This window comes from Podarcis raffonei, chromosome 6 (genome assembly GCF_027172205.1).
Source record: "Podarcis raffonei isolate rPodRaf1 chromosome 6, rPodRaf1.pri, whole genome shotgun sequence".
NCBI lineage: Eukaryota > Metazoa > Chordata > Lepidosauria > Squamata > Lacertidae > Podarcis > Podarcis raffonei.
In genome coordinates, this window is record NC_070607.1 from 70,369,312 (window position 1) to 70,393,910 (window position 24,599).

Here is a 24,599-nt window from a genome sequence, read left to right on the forward strand (position 1 = left end):
CTTATAGAGGAGGAAGTCAAAATTCTCATCACTGGACAGGTGAAGAAGGGAAATATTTTTTAAAAAAGGAAAGTGAAGTAAAATAGATGACTGGGACGATGAACTGAAGCTGCTTGATTCCAGAAGACTAATCTGCTCATTTCAAACACAGCTGCAAGACAGATAATATGATTTCACTACAACAGAACACACACCACAGCCAGAATACTCTAGAAAACATTTTTGCAAGGCTCATGTGAATCAATGGCTTTCCACCTGACCAGCTCAGGAAAGGCAATACCCTTGTTCCTAACCTGGCGATAATAAGATCATGTGCCACAGCACATTACTGAAAGAATTAGCAAATGGATAGGATCAAACCATGTACATGGATATTTTAGGAGCACACATTAGGAGTTGTTTTGATAATAGCGGACAAGGTTTGTGACAGGCAAGGAGGTCGCTCTTCGTTAGAGGTCAGGCTCCGTGGTGTGTGGGCTGACATAATTAACATTGCAGAGAGAGAAAGAGCTGACTCAGCCTTATTTTTCAGCTTAGTGCATTTCATTTTGGATACGCCGAGGTCTCAGCTGCATCTGGAAAACTTTTGAGCTAATTGAAAAAACATGCAGCAGTCACAGGAACCGGCAAAGCATGCTTGGGATTGCTGAAAGAATCTCTCTCCTCCCAAGCAGTATGGAAATGGAAAGAAAGGGGGGAAAGGAGGGTATTATATGATTAAGAGGCCAGTTTTTAAAATAATGCTTGAGTAAACTCACATGGTCTAATTCAGCTTTCCTCGAGCAAGTGCCTTCCAGATGTTTTGGACTACAACTCCCATCCGATGGGGGTTGCAGTCCAAAAACATCTGGAAAGAACCTGCTTGAGGAAGGCTGGTATAATAACTAGACCCCAATGGAGCTTCAGGCTGGAGAATGATAATAGTTTTTTTGAGAGAGCATTGCAAGGAAATTTTGAAGAGTGGTTGCTACTTCTGGTGTGCATGCGCTTGTCGTTGGTAAACAGTCTCTGCATTATAAAAAAATAAAAATAGAAATCACAAGCCCCTCCAGACTAGAGGAAACAGTGAGACAAAGGATTTTGGTTTAACTTAGGACACAAGTTGTGGGGCAGACAGGGGGCGACAAGCTCTGCTCCCAGCTGTGGTTCTCACCACCTTCCTGGAGTTGGAAGCCAGGTTGTGTGAAGCAAAGAACAATTTCTACTCGTTTAGGCTTCCAGTGCATTTTAGAACCCTGATTTTCCAGGACTCTAATATGCATGGGAAGCCTTCAAGAGCACAAGAGGCTCCACCATTCACACAGTCACTGTCCAACTCATGAAGGGCAATGGGGACAAAGACATGGAGAAGCAGAGCTGGCACACTCATCCCCAAACCCCACCATCCCCATCCGCCCACACCTGAAGTTAATCTGGACACCTGAAGGGGGCGTTTGCTTTTCTCAAGCTTAATACCGATTTTGTGCTGTACACACAGTACCTATACAGAGAATTATGCAGATTATGACTGTGCAGGGAATGGGTGGAAGAACACCGTAAACATCCCTATTAATCTAGATATGTGCATGACCAAATACCATCTGGCCCATGTTCCACCCAGGATTCATAGATAAATGTGGTGCAAAAAAAGGCACCATCTTCTTGGGCAAACTAAAGAGGAAGGACAGTAGCTCAGGAGTAGAGCACCTGCTTGGCATGCAGAAGGCCCTGCTCAATCCCCAGCATCTCCAAGCAGGACTGGGAGGAACTCTGGCACGAAACCCTGGAACAGCTGCTGCAAGTCAGTGTGAGCAACACCAAGCTATACGGGCCAATGGTAGGACTCATATAAGACAGCTTCCCTTGTAACACAGCCTCTGAACAAAAGAGGCTTTCCCCCACTGGCCATTCCACATTTATGCTTCAAAAGGCTTTAAAAACCACAAAAACTACAACCTGGATTTCTCAAAAGACCTCAGGACATTCTGCAGCAAGAGCAGCAGGCAATTTACTCCAAAGCATACTAGTGAATGGCTTTGTTTTATATGCTGGCTTTTATCTATAGCTCAGTTGGTAGAGCATGAGATTCTCCATCTCAGGGTTCTGGGTTCAAGCCCCATGTTGGGCAAAGGATTTCTGCATTGCAGGGCATTGGACGAAATGTCCTTCGTTGCCCCTTCCAAGTCCACAATTCAATGATTCTATACACTAGAGATTGGGATTCTCCCTTCCAGCCAGCTCATCTGACTGTGCACACAGTCCAGCTTCTTCAATACTTATGACTCAAGGCTATGAATGGCACTCCTCGTCCAGGCAGCCATCCATGGTTAGAATGTCAGACTAGGACTAGGGAGACCAGGGTTCCAATTCCCACTCGGCTATGAAGCTGAGTGACGTTGGGCCAACCACTGCTTCTCAGCCTAACCTACTTCACAGGGTTGTTGTGGGGATTAAACAAGGAGGGGGAGAACCATGTTCACCACCTTCAGCTCTTTGCAGAAAAAGGTGGGGTGTAAATGCAAAAAATAAAGCAGCCCACTTGTCCATATTTGGCTGCAATCCTATCGAAAGGCATAGCTGGGCATAAACCCATGCACAGTGAATGTAGCTTACTTTTGAATAGGCAAGGATAGGATCGCAATGTTTAACTAATTTAAACATATGCACATGTACAAGTTGCATGTGCCCTGGCACAGAGACTAATAGGCTAAGTGAGAAAACAGGAGGCAGAAAACCCCCAACCTAAACCTATCCAGATAGTTTCACCCCAGCCAAGGGGCAACTCTCCTTGGAGAGCCAGTGTGGTGCAGTGGTTAAGAGTGGTGGACTCGTAATCTGGTGAACCGGGTTCGCTTCCCCGCTCCTCCACATGCAGCTGCTGGGTGACCTTGGGTCAGTCACACTTCTTTGAAGTCTCTCAGCCCCACTCACCACACAGAGTGTTTGTTGTAGGGGAGGAAGGGAAAGGAGAATGTTCGCCGCTTTGAGACTCCTTAGCGTAGTGATAAAGCAGGATATCAAATCCAAACTCCTCCTCCTCCTTCTGAGCCACTTGGCAAAACCAAGTCATGGAGCTGTTTGGGTTGAGTTTCCTTCTCAAGAGCAGCACACAGAACCCTCGTTTCTTCTCTCACACAACCTATAACTCTGCAAAGGCTTCAGACAGCTTCCATCTGAGAGGTTTTGACTGGGAATATCAGCAAATGGCAGGCCTCTGTACAGTATCAGTGTTGTCACTTTTCTTTACGCTTTGGCACGAATACAGATCAAACCAGAGAAGACTACCAGTTTTCAGTTGTCCAGAGCAGCTGTCCAAGAGGCAAATCCCGGTGCCTCTCTGTGCATGCAATATTCTTCCCTTGCAGTTTTGTTTAAGGTTGGGGGGGGGGGAACCCTCATGTGGGTGAGGCTGGCTGGAGGAGAACAAGCATGAGAGGCTATAAAGAGCAGATGGCAGACACCCCACTGTGCTAACTCTAGCAATATTATAGAAGCAGCTTTGCCGTAATAGAAAATTGAAAGAAACTGCTTGGCCTAAAGTTAGACTCAGCAGCCGTGTTCAGATTCACAAAAGATGAGGCACGACTGCTTACTTTCTCACCCATCTTGTGCGGGCCGACTCACATCACTGCTTCTGTCAAATCCAAATCAGCTCCCGCTAAAGGGGAAGGCTCATGCCGCTATATTTCTTTGCCCAGCAACACTGCATTCAAGCTACATGGCCCAATTACAAGACGCACTGTCAGAACTATCAACTCGTGGCTGTGTGCTAAAAGCCCTTGGATGCAGAATTACAGTCACTGGGGAATCTGTGTCCCTTCAGACAATATTCGATTCCAACATCCATCAAGAACAGACGGCCAACATTCAGGGGTGACGGGGATGGTAGGGCCGCAGGCTCCTCATAACTGCTTTTAGCAACTGTTGTAATCATAGGCACAAGAAGGTTTCATATGGTAATTGTTACATGGTTCAAACCAATCGCTAGATAAATCCATTTTTATGGGGATTTGCTCCAAATGGCATACTTCTTTGCCATAACAATGGGTTCAGCATTACAAGAGACATCCATAGGTTCAGACCAGCCAGCTGCTATTGGGGGGACGGGAATGATCCTCAATATTAAGACTGATTTCCTCCATCCCACACTGCCTTTTTATTTAGGCATATTGAATGGTTCTGATAATTAAACTGATTACATATAAATTACCAAGATATCAATAGGGGTGGCTCTGGAGATAATACAAGCCGTAACACAGCAAACAGGCTCTCACAAAGAACATCAATTGAACTGCTTCGGATACCGTATTTTTCACCTTATAGGACGCACTTTTTCCCCTCCAAAAATGAAGGGGAAATGTGTGTGCGTCCTATGGGGCGAATACAGGCTTTCACTGAAGCCTGGAGAGCGAGAGGAGTCGGTGCGCACCGACCTCTCTCGCTCTCCAGGCTTCAGGAAGCTCTGTGCAACCCTTGGGAGACCGGCAGGACTTCGCGCCAGGCTCCCGAGGGTTGCGCAGAGCTGCCTGCGCTCCCGGGCTTCCCACAGCCTGGGCTTCGCACAGTTCTCCGCAAGCCTGGGGAGACCGCCACGGATCCCTAGGCTTGCGGATAGCAGGCTGTTCTGGGGGCTGGGGTCGGGGGAAGCTTGGGCTTCCCCCGTGCCAGCCCCATGCCTGGGGGGGGAATAAAAAAAATTCTTTATTTCCCCCCCAAAAAAACTAGGTGTGTCCTATGGGGCAGTGCATCCTATGGGATGAAAAATACGGTACTTCCCAGGATGAAAATTAAGCATTTAATGTCACTCTATATAGTAAACTGATCAGGACAAAAAGCAAATGGAGGCACTGCCGTTGTGTCTCAAAAGTATGTCTGCAAGCTAAACTGGTAGATTTGTTTATCTCAAGCTTTAGTTGATCTTTGGGTGATGGCAAACTTTAATCAATGAGAAGAAGAGTTAACGGCATACTTGTGCATGACCTGAAGCTACTTTGGTACCGGTACGTTGCTTTATTATTATGAAATTGCAGCTTAACAACAAATCATTGTTCCTTTTTTCTATTGATTTATTGCATCTATATATCCCATCCTCAAGTTGCTCAGACTAGTTTATGTGGTTCTTCCCCTCCCAATTCATCTTCACAACAAGCCAGTGATGTGAGTTAGGCTAAGATGTGTTGACTGGATTCCTTTGGGAGGAAGAGTGGGATATAAATGATCTATCTATCTCTAACAGAGTATTTAACCTTGTATAGTAAAGTCCACATCTTTTTATTTCTGACATAATTTAAGAACAGGTCAGGGAAAATCTGGATACAGTGGTACCTCGGGTTAAGTACTTAATTCGTTCCGGAGGTCTGTTCTTAACCTGAAACTGTTCTTAACCTGAAGCACCACTTTACCTAATGGGGCCTCCTGCTGCTGCCGCGCCGCCGGAGCACGATTTCTGTTCTCATCCTGAAGCAAAGTTCTTAACCTGAAGCACTATTTCTGGGTTAGCGGAGTGTGTAACCTGAAGCGTATGTAACCCAAGGTACCACTGTATTAACATACCTTAACTTTATTAGTTTTACTTTTTTTAACATGCTCTAGTGATGTGTAGATGTCTGGCTACTCAATTCAGACCTCATACCAAACCTGAGATTGCACTAGCCATTGTTCAGGATGCAAACGGCAGTCCCAGTTTCCAAGAATACAAGAGGGAAATCATGGGTTAGCACTGCTTATCTGGTTTAGTTTCCCCTCCTCTCAGCACTCTGCTTCATAAGTCCAAAAAACCCCACTCCTATACTCATGGTGCTGCAGCCTCCAGAGAAAGAATGATCGCTGTACTTCATCAGTTCAAACATTATGCCAAGCCACAGGCAGAACAAATAATAGTTTCCAATTCGGATTTGCTGGCTGAGCTCACACTGTGGTTTATCAATTCAAACAAAACGCTACTAGAGTATAGCTCAACCTCCTCAGCCATGGCTGGATGCAATGCCTGAACTGAGCTGATGCGTGACCAAGGGTTGTCAAGGCTTCAGCCTAGATCTTCCTCTTTTATATTTAGGAGTGTTGGCAAACATTACTGAATACTCATGAAGCACCTGGAAACAGCCGATAGCTGAAGAGTACCGGACTTTAGAACCATTTTGAATCTATTTCCTGCTTTGTGTGTGTGTGTGTGTGTGTGTGTGTGCCCCCGATGGCACCTGTCTGTAGCATCCAACCCTGTGGTGAAGCAAATGTTATTACACACACAACTGAATGGAAATGATGAGTAAAGCACACATCATTGTACAGCTGCGTGCTGTGGTCAGATGCTGCAGGAATCAATATGCCCATGGTGACAAATTCGTGGAAGCTAAGACTACTGGTGGCTACTAGTCACAATACATAGTACTGCCAGGATCAGAGGCGGTGTGACTCATAATAGCCGTTGCATTAACAGGAAAGTGCCCATTTCCTGTTGGTGGGCTTCCCAGAAGCATCTGCTTGGTTCCTCTAGGAACAGAATCCCAGATCAGATGGTCCTTCCATCTCTTCTTAATGGTCTTCTGATAAACTACTCCAGGCTGTTGTTAACCAGCCCAAAGGCAGCTCAGTCTTTAGCTAGGTGAGAAGCTTGATGCCATTTACTGCCATCCTGGATTGTCCAATCTGCAACCCCCACAGCTGTTTATTTCTTTTCCCCGTCCAAGCTCTCTAACTTACTTTCCCTTGCCTTCCTTTTGTTAACAATCTCTTCTCTGGTGGGATCTTTCAAGGACTATACACAGGTCAGTCATGCAAAAACTGCACAGCTGGAAGTGTTTGAGACGGAGAAGGCTGTTGCTGAGCTTGTCTTCAGCCAGAGAGGCGTGCCAAGTACACACACACACACACACACACACACACACACACACACACACACAGAGCTTTATGCAACACCCAAGAATGTAACAGCCTGTGATAGCAGGAGATCAGATGGGCTTTTCACATTTTTAAGTTGATACAACAGTTTCATAACTGAGTGTTTCCAAAAGACAACTAAAGGCAAAATGGAAGAGTTTCCTCCCTAACCCCACAGCCTATTGAATGTGCTATCACTTTACAGCATTCATTTTACTGTGCTGGGCTTGAGCTATCATAATCTATCGCTTATAATTTGTGGCACAGCTTCTAGACACCACCAACTAAGGGAATAGGTGAACTGCAAAGACCACAATTACATTCAGCTTAGGCTCTCCTTCCTTATGCCATAATTAGGGATGCAACACTTAGGGATGAGGGCATGTTTCCAATTATATCTCCTATGGGATAACGGAGGGACGCGGGTGGTGCTGTGGGTTAAACCACAGAGCCTAGGACTTGCCGATCAGAAGGTCGGCGGTTTGAATCCCCGAGACGGGGTGAGCGCCCGTTGCTCGGTCCCAGCTCCTGCCCACCTAGCAGTTCAAAAGCTTGTTAAAGTGCAAGTAGATTAATAGGTACCGCTCCGGCATGAAGGTAAACGGCATTTCCGTGTGCTGCTCTGGTTTGCCAGGGGTGGGCTAGTCATGCTGGCCACATGACCCGGAAGCTGTACGCCGGCTCCCTCGGCCAATAAAGCGAGATGAGCACCGCAACCCCAGAGTTGGCCACGACTGGAGCTAATGGTCAGGGGCCCCTTTACCTTTACCTTTATGGGATAACTGTGCAATGTACACACACACACACACACACACACACAGGCCCTGAGTAAAGGGCATACTGATAGCAAGAAATTTGCTGCAGTGGTTGGCTGGGTTGGCAAGAAGATTGCGGTGTTAAGACTGCAAATACCCTTTCAGCTGAGCCAGGATTCTTCCTGCCCCCATACCTGAAATCGTATGTGTAGGGCAGGTATCCTGGCGGACCAAATGGGGAGGTCTGGCATGCCAGAGGTTCCTCACTCCCAGTGCTGACAATACTGAGCTAGATTTGCTGTGGTCTTACTCAGTATAAAGCAGCTTTCTGGGTTCACGACGTTTTTAGCCTTTTAGGACAAGCCCTCCTACAAGCCCTCCAGGATGCTGGACAGCTCAGTCAGTAGAGCATGAGACACCTAATCTCAGGTTTGTGGGTTCGAGCCCCACATTGGGCAAAAGATTTCTGCCTTGCAAGGTGGTCAGACTGGATGACCCTTGTGGTCCCTTCCAACTCTACAATTCTATTTAAGTGGCCAAATCTCTTCTACTTTACTTTTGGATCAGAAACTTGGGGCTTTTTCTTTTAAGTTCGTTTTTCTTTTTGCCTAGGAAATAAAAGAGAAACAAAGAAAGTGTTGTACCCAGCTAGCAGCTTGACGAAGCAATGCTTGCAAGGTCCGAAAGAAAGGGGTTTTGTGTTTCCCTTTAGGTTATAAAACTCAATGAGATCGGCAGGGCAGAGCAGCACATTCCACAAAGCTATGTGTGGTTCTGTGGGCTTTGGGGAAAGAAGAAGCAAAAACAAGGGAGGAGGGGAAACGCAGCTAATCAGCTGAAACGGCTGAGCACAGCTAAAATCTGCTTGGACTCAGCAGAGACTGGAAAGTGGGGAGGGGAATAACTTACAAACTGGAGAATGGGAGAAATAGACAGGAGAGTCTAGCAAAGACCCAGAATGTATACAGATCTCTTTAGGAAGGATGATGAGCAGCCAAGGTAACTGGTAGGGATGCACAAACAGCTCCATGTCCAGCTTAAAAATGGTCAAGGTTTTTGAGCCAGCATTGCTTGCAAACACTTCTGCAAATATGTGAAATGGATGCCCGAGGGGATTAAAAACCACAAGTGTCCCTCACAAATTAAGGCCTGGTTCTGGGAAAACAGCTGTTGCTGCAGGGAACCACCATGTGAGGTGGACCTTAGGGCATGATGATCCCTTGGGGTGCACAGGATTTCACCCACCCACTAGCAGTACCCCTTGCCCCAACACAAACTGATGGAGATATCAGGGGCAGTCAACGTGGTGCCCTCCAGATGTTCATCAGGCTCCCAAAACTCCCATCAGCCCTAGCCAACATGGCCAATGGTCAGGAATGATGGGAGCAGCATTCCATCGAAATCTGGTTTCCCATCGTCAGCTTAATTTATATGCAGATTTAACTGGGCAACTGATTAATTACGCAACAGCCTGTCTGTTTTGCAGAAGTGTGACTGAAAAGGAGGCTGGGGGGGGCAGTCAGAAATGGATTCCACTTTAAAAAGATATTTGAGCCAGAAGATTTCTGAGACTTACTTGAGGTATTTCACCCTGGAGAACACTCACAAAGTTACCAGTAAAATAAATGCAATGTGGCAAACAATTGCATGTAGGTGTGGTCTTATTAACTAACATGATGTGCAAATAATGTTAACTACATGCAACAAGATTATGCCAACTAACTGATATCTTCCCAGTAGTTCAAGATAATTTTTTGAAGCAGGGCTAAGTGACCACTACCAGTATGGTGCTGTTAAATGAAACCTATCACACCTTCCCAGCTGCCTCCCAGACTTAAGTTTCCTTTCAGCAAAAGAGCCCTGGAGACATAAAACAAATTTTTTTTTTTTACTATTTGCTATTATATAACATTTTTAGAAGTTTATTTGCTCAACCACAGGCCATAACAAACCTGACATAAATCTACCATATTTTTTGCACCATAACACTCACTTTTTTCCTCCTAAAAAGTAAGGGGAAATGTCTGTGCGTGTTATGGAGGGAATGCCTACGGGTGGCATGCCTGCGGATTTTCCTCCTCTAAAAACTACGTGCGTGTTATGGTCGGGTGCGTGGTATAGAGCAAAAAATATGGTACATTAAATGAAACAAATAAGAAAACGTTTGGGAGAGCCACAACCACGCAACACAATATACGATAAAGAATGTGTTGTGATTTCCTCAAAGCCCCCTTTCGGAGCAACCTCTTGCTTGTTAAGTGGAAACAGAAAGATCAATTTCCTGCAAATTGCCCCTTCTAGTCCTCGCGCTCTCAGTTTCAAGACAGCAAAATAAACAAAACACAGCAAGTTCTTAGTTCTCCACCCACCTCCTGGAACATTATGAGATCTTCACACTCACACCCCAGGGAGCACCAAAAATGTGTAACTCAGAAATAGCCAACGTGGTGCCTTCCAGTTGTTGGAATCTGACTTCCATAACTTATGACCACTGGCCATGCTAGCTGGACATGATAGGAGCTGAACAACAGCTAAGGAGCATCATGTCGCCCTGCCAGAACAAATTCCACCAAGTCCTGCACCCTGTTCTCTCAAGTCCCTGGACATTCATCAGTTGCCTATTCATCATAATCAAAGTGGACAGTGCCATGGAAGAAGGGGATCTATGCCTGGTGGTTTGTGATAGGAGAAGGACCTGTTTTAGATACTTGTCAAGATATTCACAGGCACAGACAGGCTGCTTTGTCGAATGCCTCCAAGTACTGTTAGGTATACATGACATCTCAAATTAAAAGGTTCTATTGATGGAAATGGGATTAGCTGCATGTGTCTTATTTTTGTCCTGTTCACCCTTCCTTCAAGAAGTTCAGGATGTGGCACGCTGTGTTCCCTGTTCTCACACACCGTTTTATCCCTCCTGGTGAGCTTGAAATGTAAGGACAAGGCCAAGGGAGAAACCTTGGGCGAGGGAGACACACAAGGAGCTACAAGGCCAAACAAGGACTGGAGCCCCAGGGGTGATGCCAGCAAAACTCTACCCAGAATAGACCCAGTGAATTTAGTGGACCTTAATTAGTCAGGCCCATTAATTTCAGTGGGTGTCCTCTGAGTAGGACTAACATTGGAAACAGCCCAATGGGTTGGATTCAAGGACTTCCACTAGCACAATGGGGTTTTCTCCCCCTCTCACCCCCTGCATGCACCCCAAATTGGCTCTGGAAAGGATCAGAGGACACCCCCACACCCAGAACAGCATGCAGGGAGAGGAGAGGGGGAGCATTCCATCTGGCAAGCTGAAATTCTTCCCAGTCTCTCTCTTCTTACATTAAACTTCCTTTTTTCTTGGGCACCAAAGAATCACATCCCAGCTTAGCAGGAAATCCATTGAATGACCACTCCCCCCCCTTTTTTTAATATTTAGAGGTATAAGCAAACAAGCACCACACGGCATTACAAAGAAAACCAATAATTGCTAAGCAATTCTGGTCACCATAGCAACAATAAACTAGTCACCTAAATGTAAGGAATACTAATAAAAGGAATAGAGGGTTCTGAATTGAGAATTTTTAAATTATACCGTTCAGCATTAGATCAAAACCAAAAAAAATGTCTAAATATTGAGAGCTGTTATGGCAAGCAACACGATTCTTTAAGTTAGTAAAAGGCTTTCCCTTCTCTCTACAAACCTTAGGGTGGAAATGAACTAATTGCAACTCAAGAGTTGACCTACTGAAACAAACAAACCTAAGTTTGCCATGTCCATTGACCTCAGTGGGTCTCCCCTTGAGTAGGATGAGTACCAAAGACCACCCTAAAGTTATACACGATGGAAAGTTGGCTTTTCAAAAACATGATTTGAAGCTGGCCACAATTTCTAAACCTCAGGTCCACAACTGCAGGGGCAGCAACGATGAGTGAGCCAGCTATTCTATATCATCCTTCGCCAATCTAGTGTCCATTAATTGTTTGGTCTACAACTGACATCAGACCCATCCAGTAGAGATAAGACCATAAGAAGAGCCCCACAGGATCAAGCCAATGGACCATCTAGTCCAGCATCTTCTTCTCACAGTGGCCAACCAGATGCCTATGGGAAGCCTGCAAGCGGGACTTGAGGGAAACGACACTCTCCTCTCCTGTGATTTCCAACTACTGGTATCCAGAAGCATATTGCCTCTGGCACTGGTGGCAGAACATCACCATGAGAGTTAGTAGCCACAGGTAGCCTTATCCTTCATGAAAAACCAGTGTGGTGCAGTGGCTAGTCTGTCAGACTGGGACCTGGGAGACCAGAGTTCAAACCCACATTGGGCCATGAAGCTCACAGGGTGATTTGGGGCCTGTCACTGCCTCTTAGCCTAACCTCCATTGCAGGGTTGATGAGGGGATTAAATGAGGAGGGGGGAAACCATGTATTCCGCCTTGACCTCCTTGGAGGAAAGATGGTCGTTCTTAAGAATGCTTGTGCTTCCCTTGTTTGATTGCATTCAGGCTTGTCATAGACTTTTTCCAGATACAGTGGTACCTCGGGTTACAGACGCTTCAGGTTACAGACTCCACTAACCCAGAAATAGTACCTCAGGTTAAGAACTTTGCTTCAGGATGAGAACAGAAATTTTGTGGCGGTGGCACGGCAGCAGCAAGAGGCCCCATTAGCTAAAGTGGTACCTCAGGTTAAGAACAGTTTCAGGTTAAGCACGGACCTCCGGAACGAATTAAGTTCTTAACCCGAGGTACCACTGTATCTGACAACTAAACAAAGGTTTGCATATTATGCTAAGCCAAACTATGGTTTAGTGCAAGCATACAAGTGCGGGGGTTAAATAGGGAGGAGATTGTGGCCGCCCCTTGATTGTTGTTCTGTTGCTGCATCAAACTGAACTAAGCCATGGTTTGGCTTATCGTATTGTCTGACCGTGGGCTTGTGGTTTACCTCTCTCTATACTAACCACAAGTAACAAGTCAAAGAATGAACCTTAGTTACAGCTTGTGGCCAGCGTGGAGAGAGCTAAACCACAAGCCCAGGTTGAGACAACATGCCATGCCAAACTACAGCTTAGCTCAGCTTGGCGCAACAATGAAACAACCAAGGAATGTTTGTGCTAAGTCATGGTTTGGCTCAGTGTGACAGGTGAACCAGGCCAAAATTTATTTCAAGTGATAAATAAAAGGAAGGGCATGTGCAATGCACAAGGAGGGGAGAGGGAAAAGGCAGCAGACCCATATATTTGAGCCAGTGAGTTCATTTTTCAGATATTTGCAACTGTTTGTGGCAATTCACATCTCCGCTGAACACGATCTATAACCTGTTTGGGTTTCCTCAGGTAACAAGAGGACTTTGCAGAAATGAAGCCAATACCAGACTTATCCTCCTGGTCGATAGGAAAGACAGACTAATACATCTGGAAAAAACACAGACTCAGAAGGGTCTCTCCTTCACCTCTTTACTGTTACAGATTACAGATTCTCCAGTCAATAAAACTCCAGATGTCCAGAACAGAGACGCTACAATATATTCTTTCATTACCGGACAATCAAACCCCATCAAGTTACTAACTAGAAGATTAATCTTCTGACTACTTCAGAGCTCAGGACAGCAGCCAAGACCCTGATTTTCAATATGTTTCTACATAAAGGTTCTACTTGGGATCTTGTCCTGCCTTCAAAAAGATAGAAGCGCCTTACTGTAGCCATTCACTCCTCTTAGGACAACCAGCTATGCTAATCTACAATGATTTGTACTGTTACAGAGCTAGAGAGCGGCATCAGGATTCAAACCCTCACTAAAATGAGACAAGAAATACATATCTGCTGTCGTCAGGTGACTCCAGAGCTAAACCTGGATTTCGGCAGTTAACAAAGGCTGCACCTCAAGTTGGCTTAAGAGACATAGCCTAGAGTTGCACTTTTTCCTCACAAAGATGTTGAGTCGGCAGATTTTTGTTGTAGGGCTTGAAGGGCGGGGAGAGAATCACAGAGCAAGCACCTGCAATTAATCTGTTAAGGGAGATAAAAGCACGAATTTCTAGTGTGAGCAGATAGGCTGGCACATTTGTGTGTTTTTATCTGGGATCAGTATGCCAATCTGCAGGCAGATTAGGTCTGTTCCTAAGGCTCCTGGCAAGCTGCCAGTGAAGACTATTCTCCTGGGTGCCTCCCTGTTCCAACACAGCTGGTATCTCTGCAAAGCATATTGGCATAGCCAGGAAAGGAGCCACAGAATAGGACAGGAGTGGGAAACTTCAGGACTGGGAACCAGGTGCATTTCTGCAGGAGACTCCATCCAGCCCTTGGGATTCTGCCCCTCTCAACAGCCGTGTTCAAGTGCTTCTACCTGGAATAGTGGTAACTTGATTCTCAAATGCCCTAGTTCCCAAACACCAAAAACCCAGAAGTGTTCTGGTTTTCGAACATTTTTCAGAAGCTGAACATCTGATGTGGTTATCGGCTTTTGTTTCCTGGGCGCCTGCACCAATCAGAAGCCACACCTTGGTTTTTGAACATTTCAGAAGTCAAACAGACTTACGGAATGGGTTACGTTCGAGAACCAAGGAACCACTGTATCTGAAGCTTTTGTTTTTGCTATTTATTTTGCGTTTTTGTTTTTGAGGCTTTTTCGGTTAATTTGTTTTTGAGACTGTGTGGAACCCAGTTCAGCTATTGACTGACTGATTGATTCTGTGACTGCGGAAATGTATAAAAGCCCCCCATCCAAACAATGACTACTATCAGTGCTGGTAAGAAGGAAAAAAAATATTTTTTATCATCTACAATACTGTCTTATTTATTTGACAGTACAGTACATCGATTATTGCTTTCATTTTATGGATCCATGGTCTCATTAGATAGTAAAATCCATGTTAAATTGCTTTTTTAGGGGTTGTTTTTAAAACTCTGGAACGGATTAATCCATTTTGCATTACTTTCTATGGGAAAGCGCACCTTGGTTTTGGAAGAGACTTCTGGAACGGGTTAAGTTTAAGAACCAAGATGGAGAGATGTGTGGCAGTGTGCAAAGAAAGCTCAGACTTTTCCTTAGCTGAAATACAGACACCTGTTCAAAGGTCCGAAAGTCACATCCATTGCTCTGCATCCTTTCTGCCTCTGGCATGTGGCCCCCAGACACTTGTCGACAAGCGAATGTGGCCCTTGGGCTGAAAGAGATTCCCCATTCCTGGTACAGAACAGAAATGTGCTAGCGTGATTGCAAGTAGTATAGAGCACTTGTTTTGCCCCAGCATTCTGTTAATTTAAACTATCTTAAAATATTAGTCACCACCACAGATCCTCTGGGTTGGTCCTTGCTTCAGGGAACCTGGGGAACATCACCAGGAAGATTACTCACCTGTGCACTGCACAGGAACAGAGTGAACCAAGGATCCTGTTGGTAAAAGTTCAGAAGTGAAAAGGGCAGGGATCCTCAACATCTCAGCCCATCCGCAATGCAGCCTGCTTACCTTCCAAGACCACTTCCTTGCCAGTCTTCTTCAGTGCTTGCACTGCCTCATCATGTGTCGCATCAGAGAGGTCACCACCGTTGACAGAAAGGATGGCATCTCCTACAAACAGGGCCTCCGTCTGATCTGCAGCCAGCCCCTTAAAAATCTTGGAAATCAGAATGGGCATTTTGTTTTCCCGGCCACCTTGAAGTAAAAGCAGAAAAAGGAAAACAAGTCAGGTGTTGCATTTCAAAGAATATGAAGATGAGGAGTGGAGACCCTATGCATTCCCCGTCATCCCTAACCACTGGCCATTCTAGCTGGGGCTGATGGGAGCCCAGCAACATCCAGGATGCCACAGCTTCCCAGTCCTGCTGTAGAAAAGAGCAACACATGGCTTAACAAAATATTCAGTGTGCAAGGGTTCTAAACCCCCAACTGGTGCACTAGTAAAAGGAAAGAAGATAGAAGTTACCTGTGCAGTTTTTTGCTTTGTTTTAAGAGATGCCATGTTGCACAGAATTTTATAAGATTATCACTCTAGACTGTGCCCCATGGACCAATTCTACAATTATATTAGTATGTTTATAGATCAATGGATCAGCAACAGCTGCATACAGATGCCCTGTAGTTTGCAGCAATCAAATGTACCAAGCTGTGGGCAACATATAAATAAATTATGCATTTATTCCAAAGATTTATATGCAAAAATATCCCCTCTCCTAAGACATTTGGGGCCAATAAATCAACCCTAGCAGCCACTGGCTTCAGTGGAAAAAATGCTGATTTTTATTTGCAATAAAAAAACAACACATTTTAAAAGTTTCAAATTATTTGAAGAGTGTCCTGTGGACATGAAGCTCAAGAATAATGCACTTGAATATTCAAGCTCAGAGTCACTACCCCGTACCAGCTAAACAGAATGGTATCTCTTTAAGAGCAGCGTGGAAAACCTGTGGCTCTTTAGCTGTTGCTGGACTCCAACTTCCAGCATCTTTGACTATGCTGCATCCAATAATATCTGAAGGAACTCAAGCTTTGAGTCAATGGTCAAACTCCAATAGTCGAGGGTATTACATGTTTCGAATGTACCCTCATTTTGAAAAGCAAAAAAACTCCCCTCAGACAGAAAGATAGCATGCTAATTTTACATGCATAATGTAATTTAACAATGGGGTCCACAAGTTAATTTAAAGGCTATAAATGCATGTCTAAATTTTACACGAATACTGTATTTTAGCTTTTTATTGAAAGGATCAACATAATAAGTGAGGACACCTGTGCATTAAGCAACTACACTGCCAAGAAATCCAGATTAGTAGATCTCATGCAGTCATGAAGTTCAACCTGCATGATCTTCAAGTCATTTAATGCTGCTAAATGGATTTCAGAGCAGCAGCTACATTCATTGGTTGCAACAAAAACAAAATGCATTGTTGCACCTTAAAGACAAACAGATATACTGCAGAATATAAATCTTCGAGATTGGAGCCTACTTCATCAGATGCATAAGCCTGAATAATGTCGGCTCCTCCACCTTACACTGCTACTTAAAGGCCAAATAAAAATGTTACTAATGGATGTAGTCATAAATCTCCTTCTTATACAATTGCCATTGAAGGAAAAAACCGGAGGCCTGCTTTCTCCACAAGAGGTGCTGTCTCCCCCAATTCTGAAGGTCAAACAAAGGGTCCTGAATCTTCAAGTTTATGCCCCCATGGATCTCCCATTACTCACGGAATCGTCTATCATGCTTTGTTACATCTTTGGCACTTTTGACAAGTGAGACTTGAATTTTTGACATTTATAATTCCAGTGACTGGAATGCATATTTGATTTGTAAAAGTGTCGCTGTCCTGCTTTCTAGACCTACAAGAAATGAACTCCCTAGACTAAAAAGTATGTGAGAACATGGCCTACTTTTCTGATGCAAAAGTATGCATCAGAAACTGCAGGCATGCATTCTACCAGTAAATACACAACTAAGAAATAAAGAATGTACATGGCAAATGTCTCAGTTTCTAGATCTCTCTGGAGTTTCAATTTTCAAGCCATCATTTATCATACAAGAGGTTTTCCAGGATCTAGCCTTAGCTGTTTGACGGTGCAATCCTGTACACATCTACTTAAGAGTTAAGCCCCACTGAGATACAATGGGACATAGTCCAAAGTAATGGTGTTCACATTTGCAGCCCAAATCCTTATTAGAGGCTAGGGTTGACAAGGCAGCTGTATGTGATGGAGGGCAAAGCTTTGCATCAACTCGCATGGCACAGGTAGTCACAATGGGAGGACTTCAGTTATGCCAAAAATGCCACCAGAACTAACTTCAGGCCTCCCAGAATTTCCACTTGCGTGGCATTTCTAGGGTTGCAGAGAACACTACCCAGTTCTTAAGGTGGGGTAGGGGACCCTGTGGCTCTTCAGATGCTATTAGATTCCTAACTAATAGCCTAGTAAGGGTAAGGGAATATTGCATATACAAAGCTGGGCTCGTGTAGTTGCGAGTAAGTATTGGACAGTTTGCTTGGTATTATTAGACAACTGACATCTTCCATTTGATGGGACTGTTCATAATGTGTCTATAAAGCACATACATGGGTGTTGAAAGTTTCTGAAGCCGAAGTGCACAGAGATGCTCTACAGCTGAGCACTGAGGAGTCCCATTACTAGAAAGTTGGGATTTTATACAGCCACAAAGTTAATCTACACAGTTTTCAGGTCATTCAGGCTGCAATCCTATACCTGGGAGTAAGTCCCAGTGAGCATAACAGAACTTACTTCTTGATAAACATGTATAAGACTGCATTGCCAGGGTCACTTCACACCCAAAGTTTTTTTTACCCTACATGTAAATCATCTCTGCATCACCTTCCTATGAAGTGGCTCTTCAGATACCACATAAAATTCAGTACTAAGTGGCTGAGATTGGAAGCTCAGTTGTCAGCCAAGTCAATTTTTGTTGCTTATATGGTCAAAGGCCTTTGCAGTACTGATGTCTTGTAAATCTAATCAATTGGTTGTCTCCAACTGTGTTTTACACAGAGTAGCCTCATTGAAATTAACACAAATGTTCATCAATTTCAACAGATCTGCTCTGAGCAGGAGTAACACTGAATACAATTCTGTTTGCATTCTGCAACAATCTAAATTGAGAAGAAACATTTGTGTTGATACTATGTTGTGTTGATTACAATGTTGCTACTAATGGTATCAGGATCAGATAGCTATGTTGGTCCAGCAGACTACAAATTCACAGGGTCTTGTTTTTTTTAAGTCACTTATTAATTAACCAGCGTTCCCAATGAAGCATGCAAACTCTGAGCAACACAGAATGCCTTCTCCACTTGGTTGTGCAATAAAATTCTTAGAAAACGTTCAGTTAGCACGTTCGTGAGATGCCTGGATTGGACCTACAGGAAGAATGCAAGGCTCTTCGAGGTCCCTACCACCACGTTCCCAACTTTAACACCGTTCCAATTCCTTCGGGGCAGCTAAGCAGCTCCCGAAGCGGTTGCAATTAATACCTCCCGCTTCATCAGAACTGAAATGGAGACTTCCCCCCAGAAGCTTATGCGCCCCAGTCCCTCCGAGCTTTTTTCCTTTTGAACTGACTTCGAAGGACATGTTTGCAAGAGCCCCGAAGTGGCGAACACACGGCTCAAGTTTGCCCAGTGTCATCTCCGCCACCGCAGGGACAAGGCAGAGGCGAGGCGATTGTCGAGTGCCCAAAAATAGCCACCCCCGCAGCCGGCGGAGGCAAACTCGGCTCTGGAGAGATATGCAGGTTCCTTCCCAAGTCTGTCCGGGCGCCCGGGGCGCACAGCAGGTTGAGATCGAGATAAGAGTGGAGAGGAAAAGCGAAACTGCTCAAACTGGCGAGCCACCGGGTCCTCTGGCTCTTGCCCCCCGTCCCGTCCCTCGCCCCTGACCTTTGATACTGATGCCGAGCCCTCCGACGTCCTGCTTGACGATCCGCACGGTGCGCTTGATGTTGGCGTGGGAGTCCGGGACAGGGGCGCCCGGCTCGCCGCCATTCAGCTGCACGGGGCTGGGCGGCGGCTGCAGCGGCTCGTCGGCGCCCTTGCTGCTGGGGCTGACGCTCAAGAAGTCGTCGGAAAGGGTGACGAGCACTCGCAGCCACTGCTCGCCCGGCGCCCGCAGCTCCAGCAAGCCGCTCTTGGGAGCTCTCCGGCCGGCCGCCATCTTCAGCGCATTCCTCGGCTAGCCGCCGTCACCGCTACTGCGCCTCCGCCGCCGCCTGCCTGCCTGGAGTGGAGCCGGGACGCGCAGCGAGAAGCCACCGGCCGGGCGGACGGGCAGCCGAGCGAGCAGCCACCGCCCGCCGCTGCCCCGCCCCCGGAGCCGCCCCCGGACCCTCCTCTCCAAGCCCGGGGGGAGGGACCCGCCGGCACATGGCCCATCGGCGCTTGTCTGGCGACGCCCCGTCTGGAGAAACACCCCAGACTCATTTCGCGCAGGCCCGGAAGCCGCCCCGGCCAAAGGAGAAGGCGTGGAGAGAGGGCGTCTCGGAAAACTGCCCCCGATCCACACCTGACCGTCCGCCGCACGCTTTCTCAGGCGACCTGGATATAACGGGCATCAGCTGCAATTCAGGCTCCGCTGCTGCCCACATTAGGATTTTCGGATCAGTGCGGAGCCCTAAACGGAGCAGCGCTGGCCCTTTGAAATATGTGGCTAAATCTAAGGGATTTAACCTTAGCTCTAGCATCTAACCTTAAGACCCTTTAAGACTGGAATCTACAATCACCTGACTGCACCACTGTGCAGGGCCCCAGCACTGTAGCTGCATAGTAGGATGATATTCAGCAGGTAACATCTCCCACAATTTTGCATTTCCATGTGGGGAAAGGCTTTACCTGTTGATTTTTACTTATTTATTTTTAAAGGCATGCTGGTGAGGGTTCCTCCAGATAACTAATTTATTCTGTAAGTATCCTGATTTGTTTGCACAAAGCATATGCGGAGGTTAGATTATATCCATCTTCTTTTTTTTTAAGTGTTCAATCTGATTTGTTTGTGGGGTGTTTATACGACTTCATGTTAAACCTTCGTGCTACACTTTTCCATGCATTTCCTGGTTTTTTTTTCTTCTGGTTTTTTTCTTCCTAAAGCAGATTTACTGTACCACAGTGGCAGCTTTAAATCCACTTTAATTCTGCAAAGCAACATTTCCCGGTGCAAACTTGAATCCATCTCATGCTAGCCTTTCAGAGAAGCCCTGTTACTCTGGCAGAACAGAGCACCTCCTAAGCAGAGGGAGATCGCCGTTGGATCTTTTTTGTTGCCTTCCTTGGCTACACTGCTGTAGGCAGACGCCTGTCTCTTTCAACATTTGTCAGATGAAAATAGGCACACTTGTTTTACATTACTAACCACAAGAGTAGCTTTCCACTGTGCCAAAGCAAGTGTCAAGTGCAAGTGATTTCAGTCAGGTCCCATGGCTGACGCACCCTACTGAATATTTTTTCAGTTTCAGAATATACTTTCCCCTACCAGCTAAAAAATAACAGTGATAGGGGGCAAAGTATATCAGAAACATCTGAGAGCCAATGTTGTGGCCACACTCCTCCATAGACCACACCTCTCTGGTCCTGTTTTCACACTGAGTGTTTTTGCCTGCCTGACATATGTCCTTCAACTCTTGGGATGCTTTGTGCTTGCCTGGATGGAGAATAGAGAGAGGGATGTGCAGAAACTAGCCTACCCAACAAAGGTGAAGTTAACATTCATTGATCTGCCCAGTCTTGCCCAGCCCCCACTGGCATACGGCCCTTGAAAGGTTGCCCAGAAAGGATTGTGGCCCTCAGGCTGATAATGATTCCCCGGTCCTGTTGTTAGTTCACAATATTGTGATAACAAAGGCAGGGGGGAACGCTGCTTTGAGCTCCTTCGAGGTGGATGAAAAAAATGCAATCTTGTAAGACATTGGTTTTGTTTCTAACTTATCACAAACTGATAATGTTTTTTAGCATGCTGTACACGTTGAGTTTGAAGGCTCGGTACGTGCTAGTAATGTTTAGTAAGAAATATGACATCATATGGAAAAATGTGATGCGCTGTGTTAGGTACACATTCAGGATACATCAGCAACTGGTGCTCTTTAGGCTCTGTGAGAGGCTGTATGCACTGTCAGGAAAAAGCAGGAAAAAAGAGGCAAGACTCAGAGGTGCCAGAATATATGAGGAAGTTCAGTAATTCCTGACCTGTTTCCATGGAAACTTGCCTTAGGGGCAGAAAAGCACTGCTTTCATTGGAATATTCTAGCAGGACAACTTACAGTGTAAGATCATTTTCTCCCATAGACGCCTGCATGGCCCTAGAGCATGGGTAGGCAAACTAAGGCCCGGGGGCCGGATGAGGCCCAGTCGCCTTCTCAATCCGGCCCGTGGACGGTCCGGGAATCATCATGTTTTGACGTGAGTAGAATGTGTCCTTTTATTTAAAATGCATATCTGGGTTATTTGTGGGGCTTGCCTGCTGTTTTACATGAGTAGAATGTGTGCTTTTATTTAAAATGCACCTCTGGGTTATTTGTGGGGCATAGGAATTCGTTCATTTCCCCCCCAAATATATAGTCTGGCCCAACACAAGGTTTGAGGGACTGTGGACCGGCCCCCTGCTGAAAAAGTTTGCTGACCCCTGCCCTAGAGAGCCTCACTGGAGGGCTTTCTCCCAAGTCACCCTACCTAATGAAGGGTAACAAGTAGTTACCAGGAAGAGGGTCTTTTTGGTGATGCCATCCCAGTTATCAAATGTCCTCTCAAGAGAAGCTCACCTGGTGCCCACTCTATGGACTTTTAGATGCCCTGTGAAGTCATTCATGTCCCAGGCCTTTTAATTACAGTGGATATATTTAACTGGTGCTTTTAGATTCTTGCACCAATTTAGTCCTTTTTCTGGCTTTATGCCTAGCTGTTTTAGCTGCTATGTCATTGTTAGTTTTTTTTAATCTTATTTTTTGCTGTTGTTTATAATTGGTTTTATTGTTATTATTTGTCTAAACCTTGGGCCACGTTTCATATTTTTAATGGGATTGTAAGCCACCCAGAGAGCTAAGCTATAATAATAAATAAATATGTTTACTACCCACAGTTCACCAGCAGGTCCCAGGGCAAGTAACAACAATTTAAAATATGGGCAGTTTAGAAATGCAATGGATAAAGAAATAAAAATCTCGCATTGCCATTCCTACTTCAAGAGGCAAAGCGATGCACTCAGGGAAGTGCTGCTGTGGTCCCAGGAGACCATAAGCCCAGGTGCACCATAGGAACTGTGGTGTCTGCAATTTCATTAGCAGAGAGGACCAGTTAGAACATCTGTGTCCTGGGGTAAGGTCCATTAATATTGCACTCCATGTGGGTTCTTCCTGACACCACTTTTCAGGTCATTCCATCCCAATGCTGTGGGGTTGTTTTTGCACTTGCCTGTTTTCTGGAGACTTGTGGAGTTTGCATATCCGAGAGCAAGCTCTGTGCCACTTTCCTCATGGCTGCTGCCTGCCCACTAATATGCTGCTTTTGTCTTTTCAGCACTTCACATTGCATGACAAAGTGGCGATAGATTTATTGTCATGGCAGAACATGAGCCATGAACCGATTTGCTATTATTGTGCAGTAAGGTAACTTTAGACTCTGGGACTAAATAGGCTGGGGAGAGGTTCTTACCTTAGGTGCCCTCCGGTCAGCTGCCTCCATAATTACGCAGCCTTTCCTACCTTTAAATGCAGCCTTAGACAGGAATTGCCATCACAACATAGCCTTGCCTTCACAGGTGATTGTAGTTTACCCCTCACAGAGTTACAGTTTCCATCACCCTTAACAAATTACCGTTCCCAGAATTCTTTGGGGGAACTAATGTGCTTTAAATATATGGTGTGGATGTGGCCTAGCATTTTAAATCAAAGCTGGAGCTCTTCCCCTGACTGCCCCACTTCTCTAAGGATAAAAATATAAATAAAAAATGCCACATAAGCTTCCAGTGAGCTCCTTCAAAACAAAACGAAATCTGGTAAGCCCTGCACCCCGGAACTTCTCTACTCAGAGACGTGTAAACATCTCTGTTTCTCCAACCCCAGAATTTAATGGAGGTTCCTGGAGTTTGGATGAGGAACCTGTGGCCCTCCAGATGTTGTTGGACTGTAGCTCACCTCATCCCTGATCATTGGTCAGACTTGCTGGGTTTGATGGGATTTGGAGAACCACAGGTTTTCCGTCCCTGTCCTAGAGCAATGGTGGTCCTCCAATCATTGTAGGAAGTGGTTCAGGAGATGAACGCAGGTATACAGAATTGTAGGTGTGTGGGATGGGATAGGGAAACATTGGCCCCTAAGCTCACCCCTCTGTCTTGTAGTTGACATTCCTCTATTCCAATTATTCCCAGCCTTTTCGGTATGACAACCCACAAGTCCAAATTTACTTGATATGCTTACCCATTGATTTATTGTCATGTGAATTCTGGGTCTTGCTGGGGCTTCATGCATTTTAATTGCGAGTTTCCCTGTTTTATAACCAGGCACAAGTTTACTTAAGCACAAATTTACTTAACACCCCTATTAATGTGGAATTTGTTGAAATATTTATAGTACCTACAAAGTTATTCACAGTTTTGTTTATGGGAATGGAAGAATACCAACCATCTAATTGCAGGGTATTGCTTCATAAGCTATAAATATTTATTCCAAAAACAGTGCTAGATATCTAGCAGTGCTAGATATAACAAACTATGGATATTTTTAATGGTTTTATTCATGAGGAAGTCCATTTTGGCAAGTATCAGTGGGATGGTGGAATTTGCATTTTGCCAACGAGTAGGTGAAGTGTGGGATTGGATGGTTGTCAGACAAAGTCTCAAATCGTTATTGATACATAGCCTGCTATTGCATTTTGTCCTCATAGCAGTCATTGCCGAAAAACCTGTCTTGCAAATATATGTCAGCAACACAGGTACTTCTTCATCAGCAAGCTCAGGCTATTCCGTGGTAACTGAGTATTTTGGGAAATGAAACCAAAAATTTGATAACCTCACTTCCAAAAATTTCTCTTTGAGAGGCAAACACATTTACTACTTTTTTATATATATACAATTTATACACAGCATAATAATAAAAATAAAAACCACCTCAAAGCAGCTTACAACTACAGTTCAACGACCCTGAATGCCATCACTCAAACTTCTCTGCTCCTTAAGCTGAAATGCAGCGGATAAATTTTGACCATGCAGGCTTCAAATCTCCTGTGGGTTAGCTATTAACCCTGGCAGAAGATCCGGTGGCAATGTGCCACAAGGTGCTTGTGCAGGGAGTTGTTTTGGGTGATTATTACAGCTTGCCTCTGATGCAGAGGCTCCTCAAAACAACTCCCTGTATGCACAGCTTGTGGCAAACGGTCACCAGAGAGCAGTTCCCAGGTGTTAATATGTAAGACTCAAGCCTTTCTGACATTCAGTTGCAAGTGTTGACACAGCATTATGATAAACCAGCAAAGCAAATAGTTTTAAGAAGCATTCATTGTGCCAGTTAAGAGCAATT

The 24,599-nt window shown here is 45.2% G+C and overlaps 1 protein-coding gene and 1 non-coding gene across 2 annotated transcripts in view; one reads left to right on the forward strand and one right to left on the reverse strand.

Moving 5' to 3' along the window:
* SNTA1 (syntrophin alpha 1) overlaps positions 1–19,371 on the reverse strand; it is a 60,877-nt gene extending 41,506 nt beyond the window's left edge. Inside the window, exons 1-2 of the mRNA XM_053393922.1 lie at positions 18,982–19,371; positions 15,068–15,253 (exon numbers count right to left, since the gene is read on the reverse strand). Coding sequence (XP_053249897.1) covers positions 15,068–15,253; positions 18,982–19,255 — 460 coding nt within the window. The 5' untranslated portion in view covers positions 19,256–19,371. The remainder of the gene's footprint in view (positions 1–15,067; positions 15,254–18,981) is intronic.
* Positions 2,026–2,108, forward strand: TRNAE-CUC (transfer RNA glutamic acid (anticodon CUC)). Its single transcript has one exon. It is a non-coding gene; the product is annotated as a tRNA-Glu (tRNA).
* Positions 19,372–24,599: the final 5,228 nt, after the last annotated feature.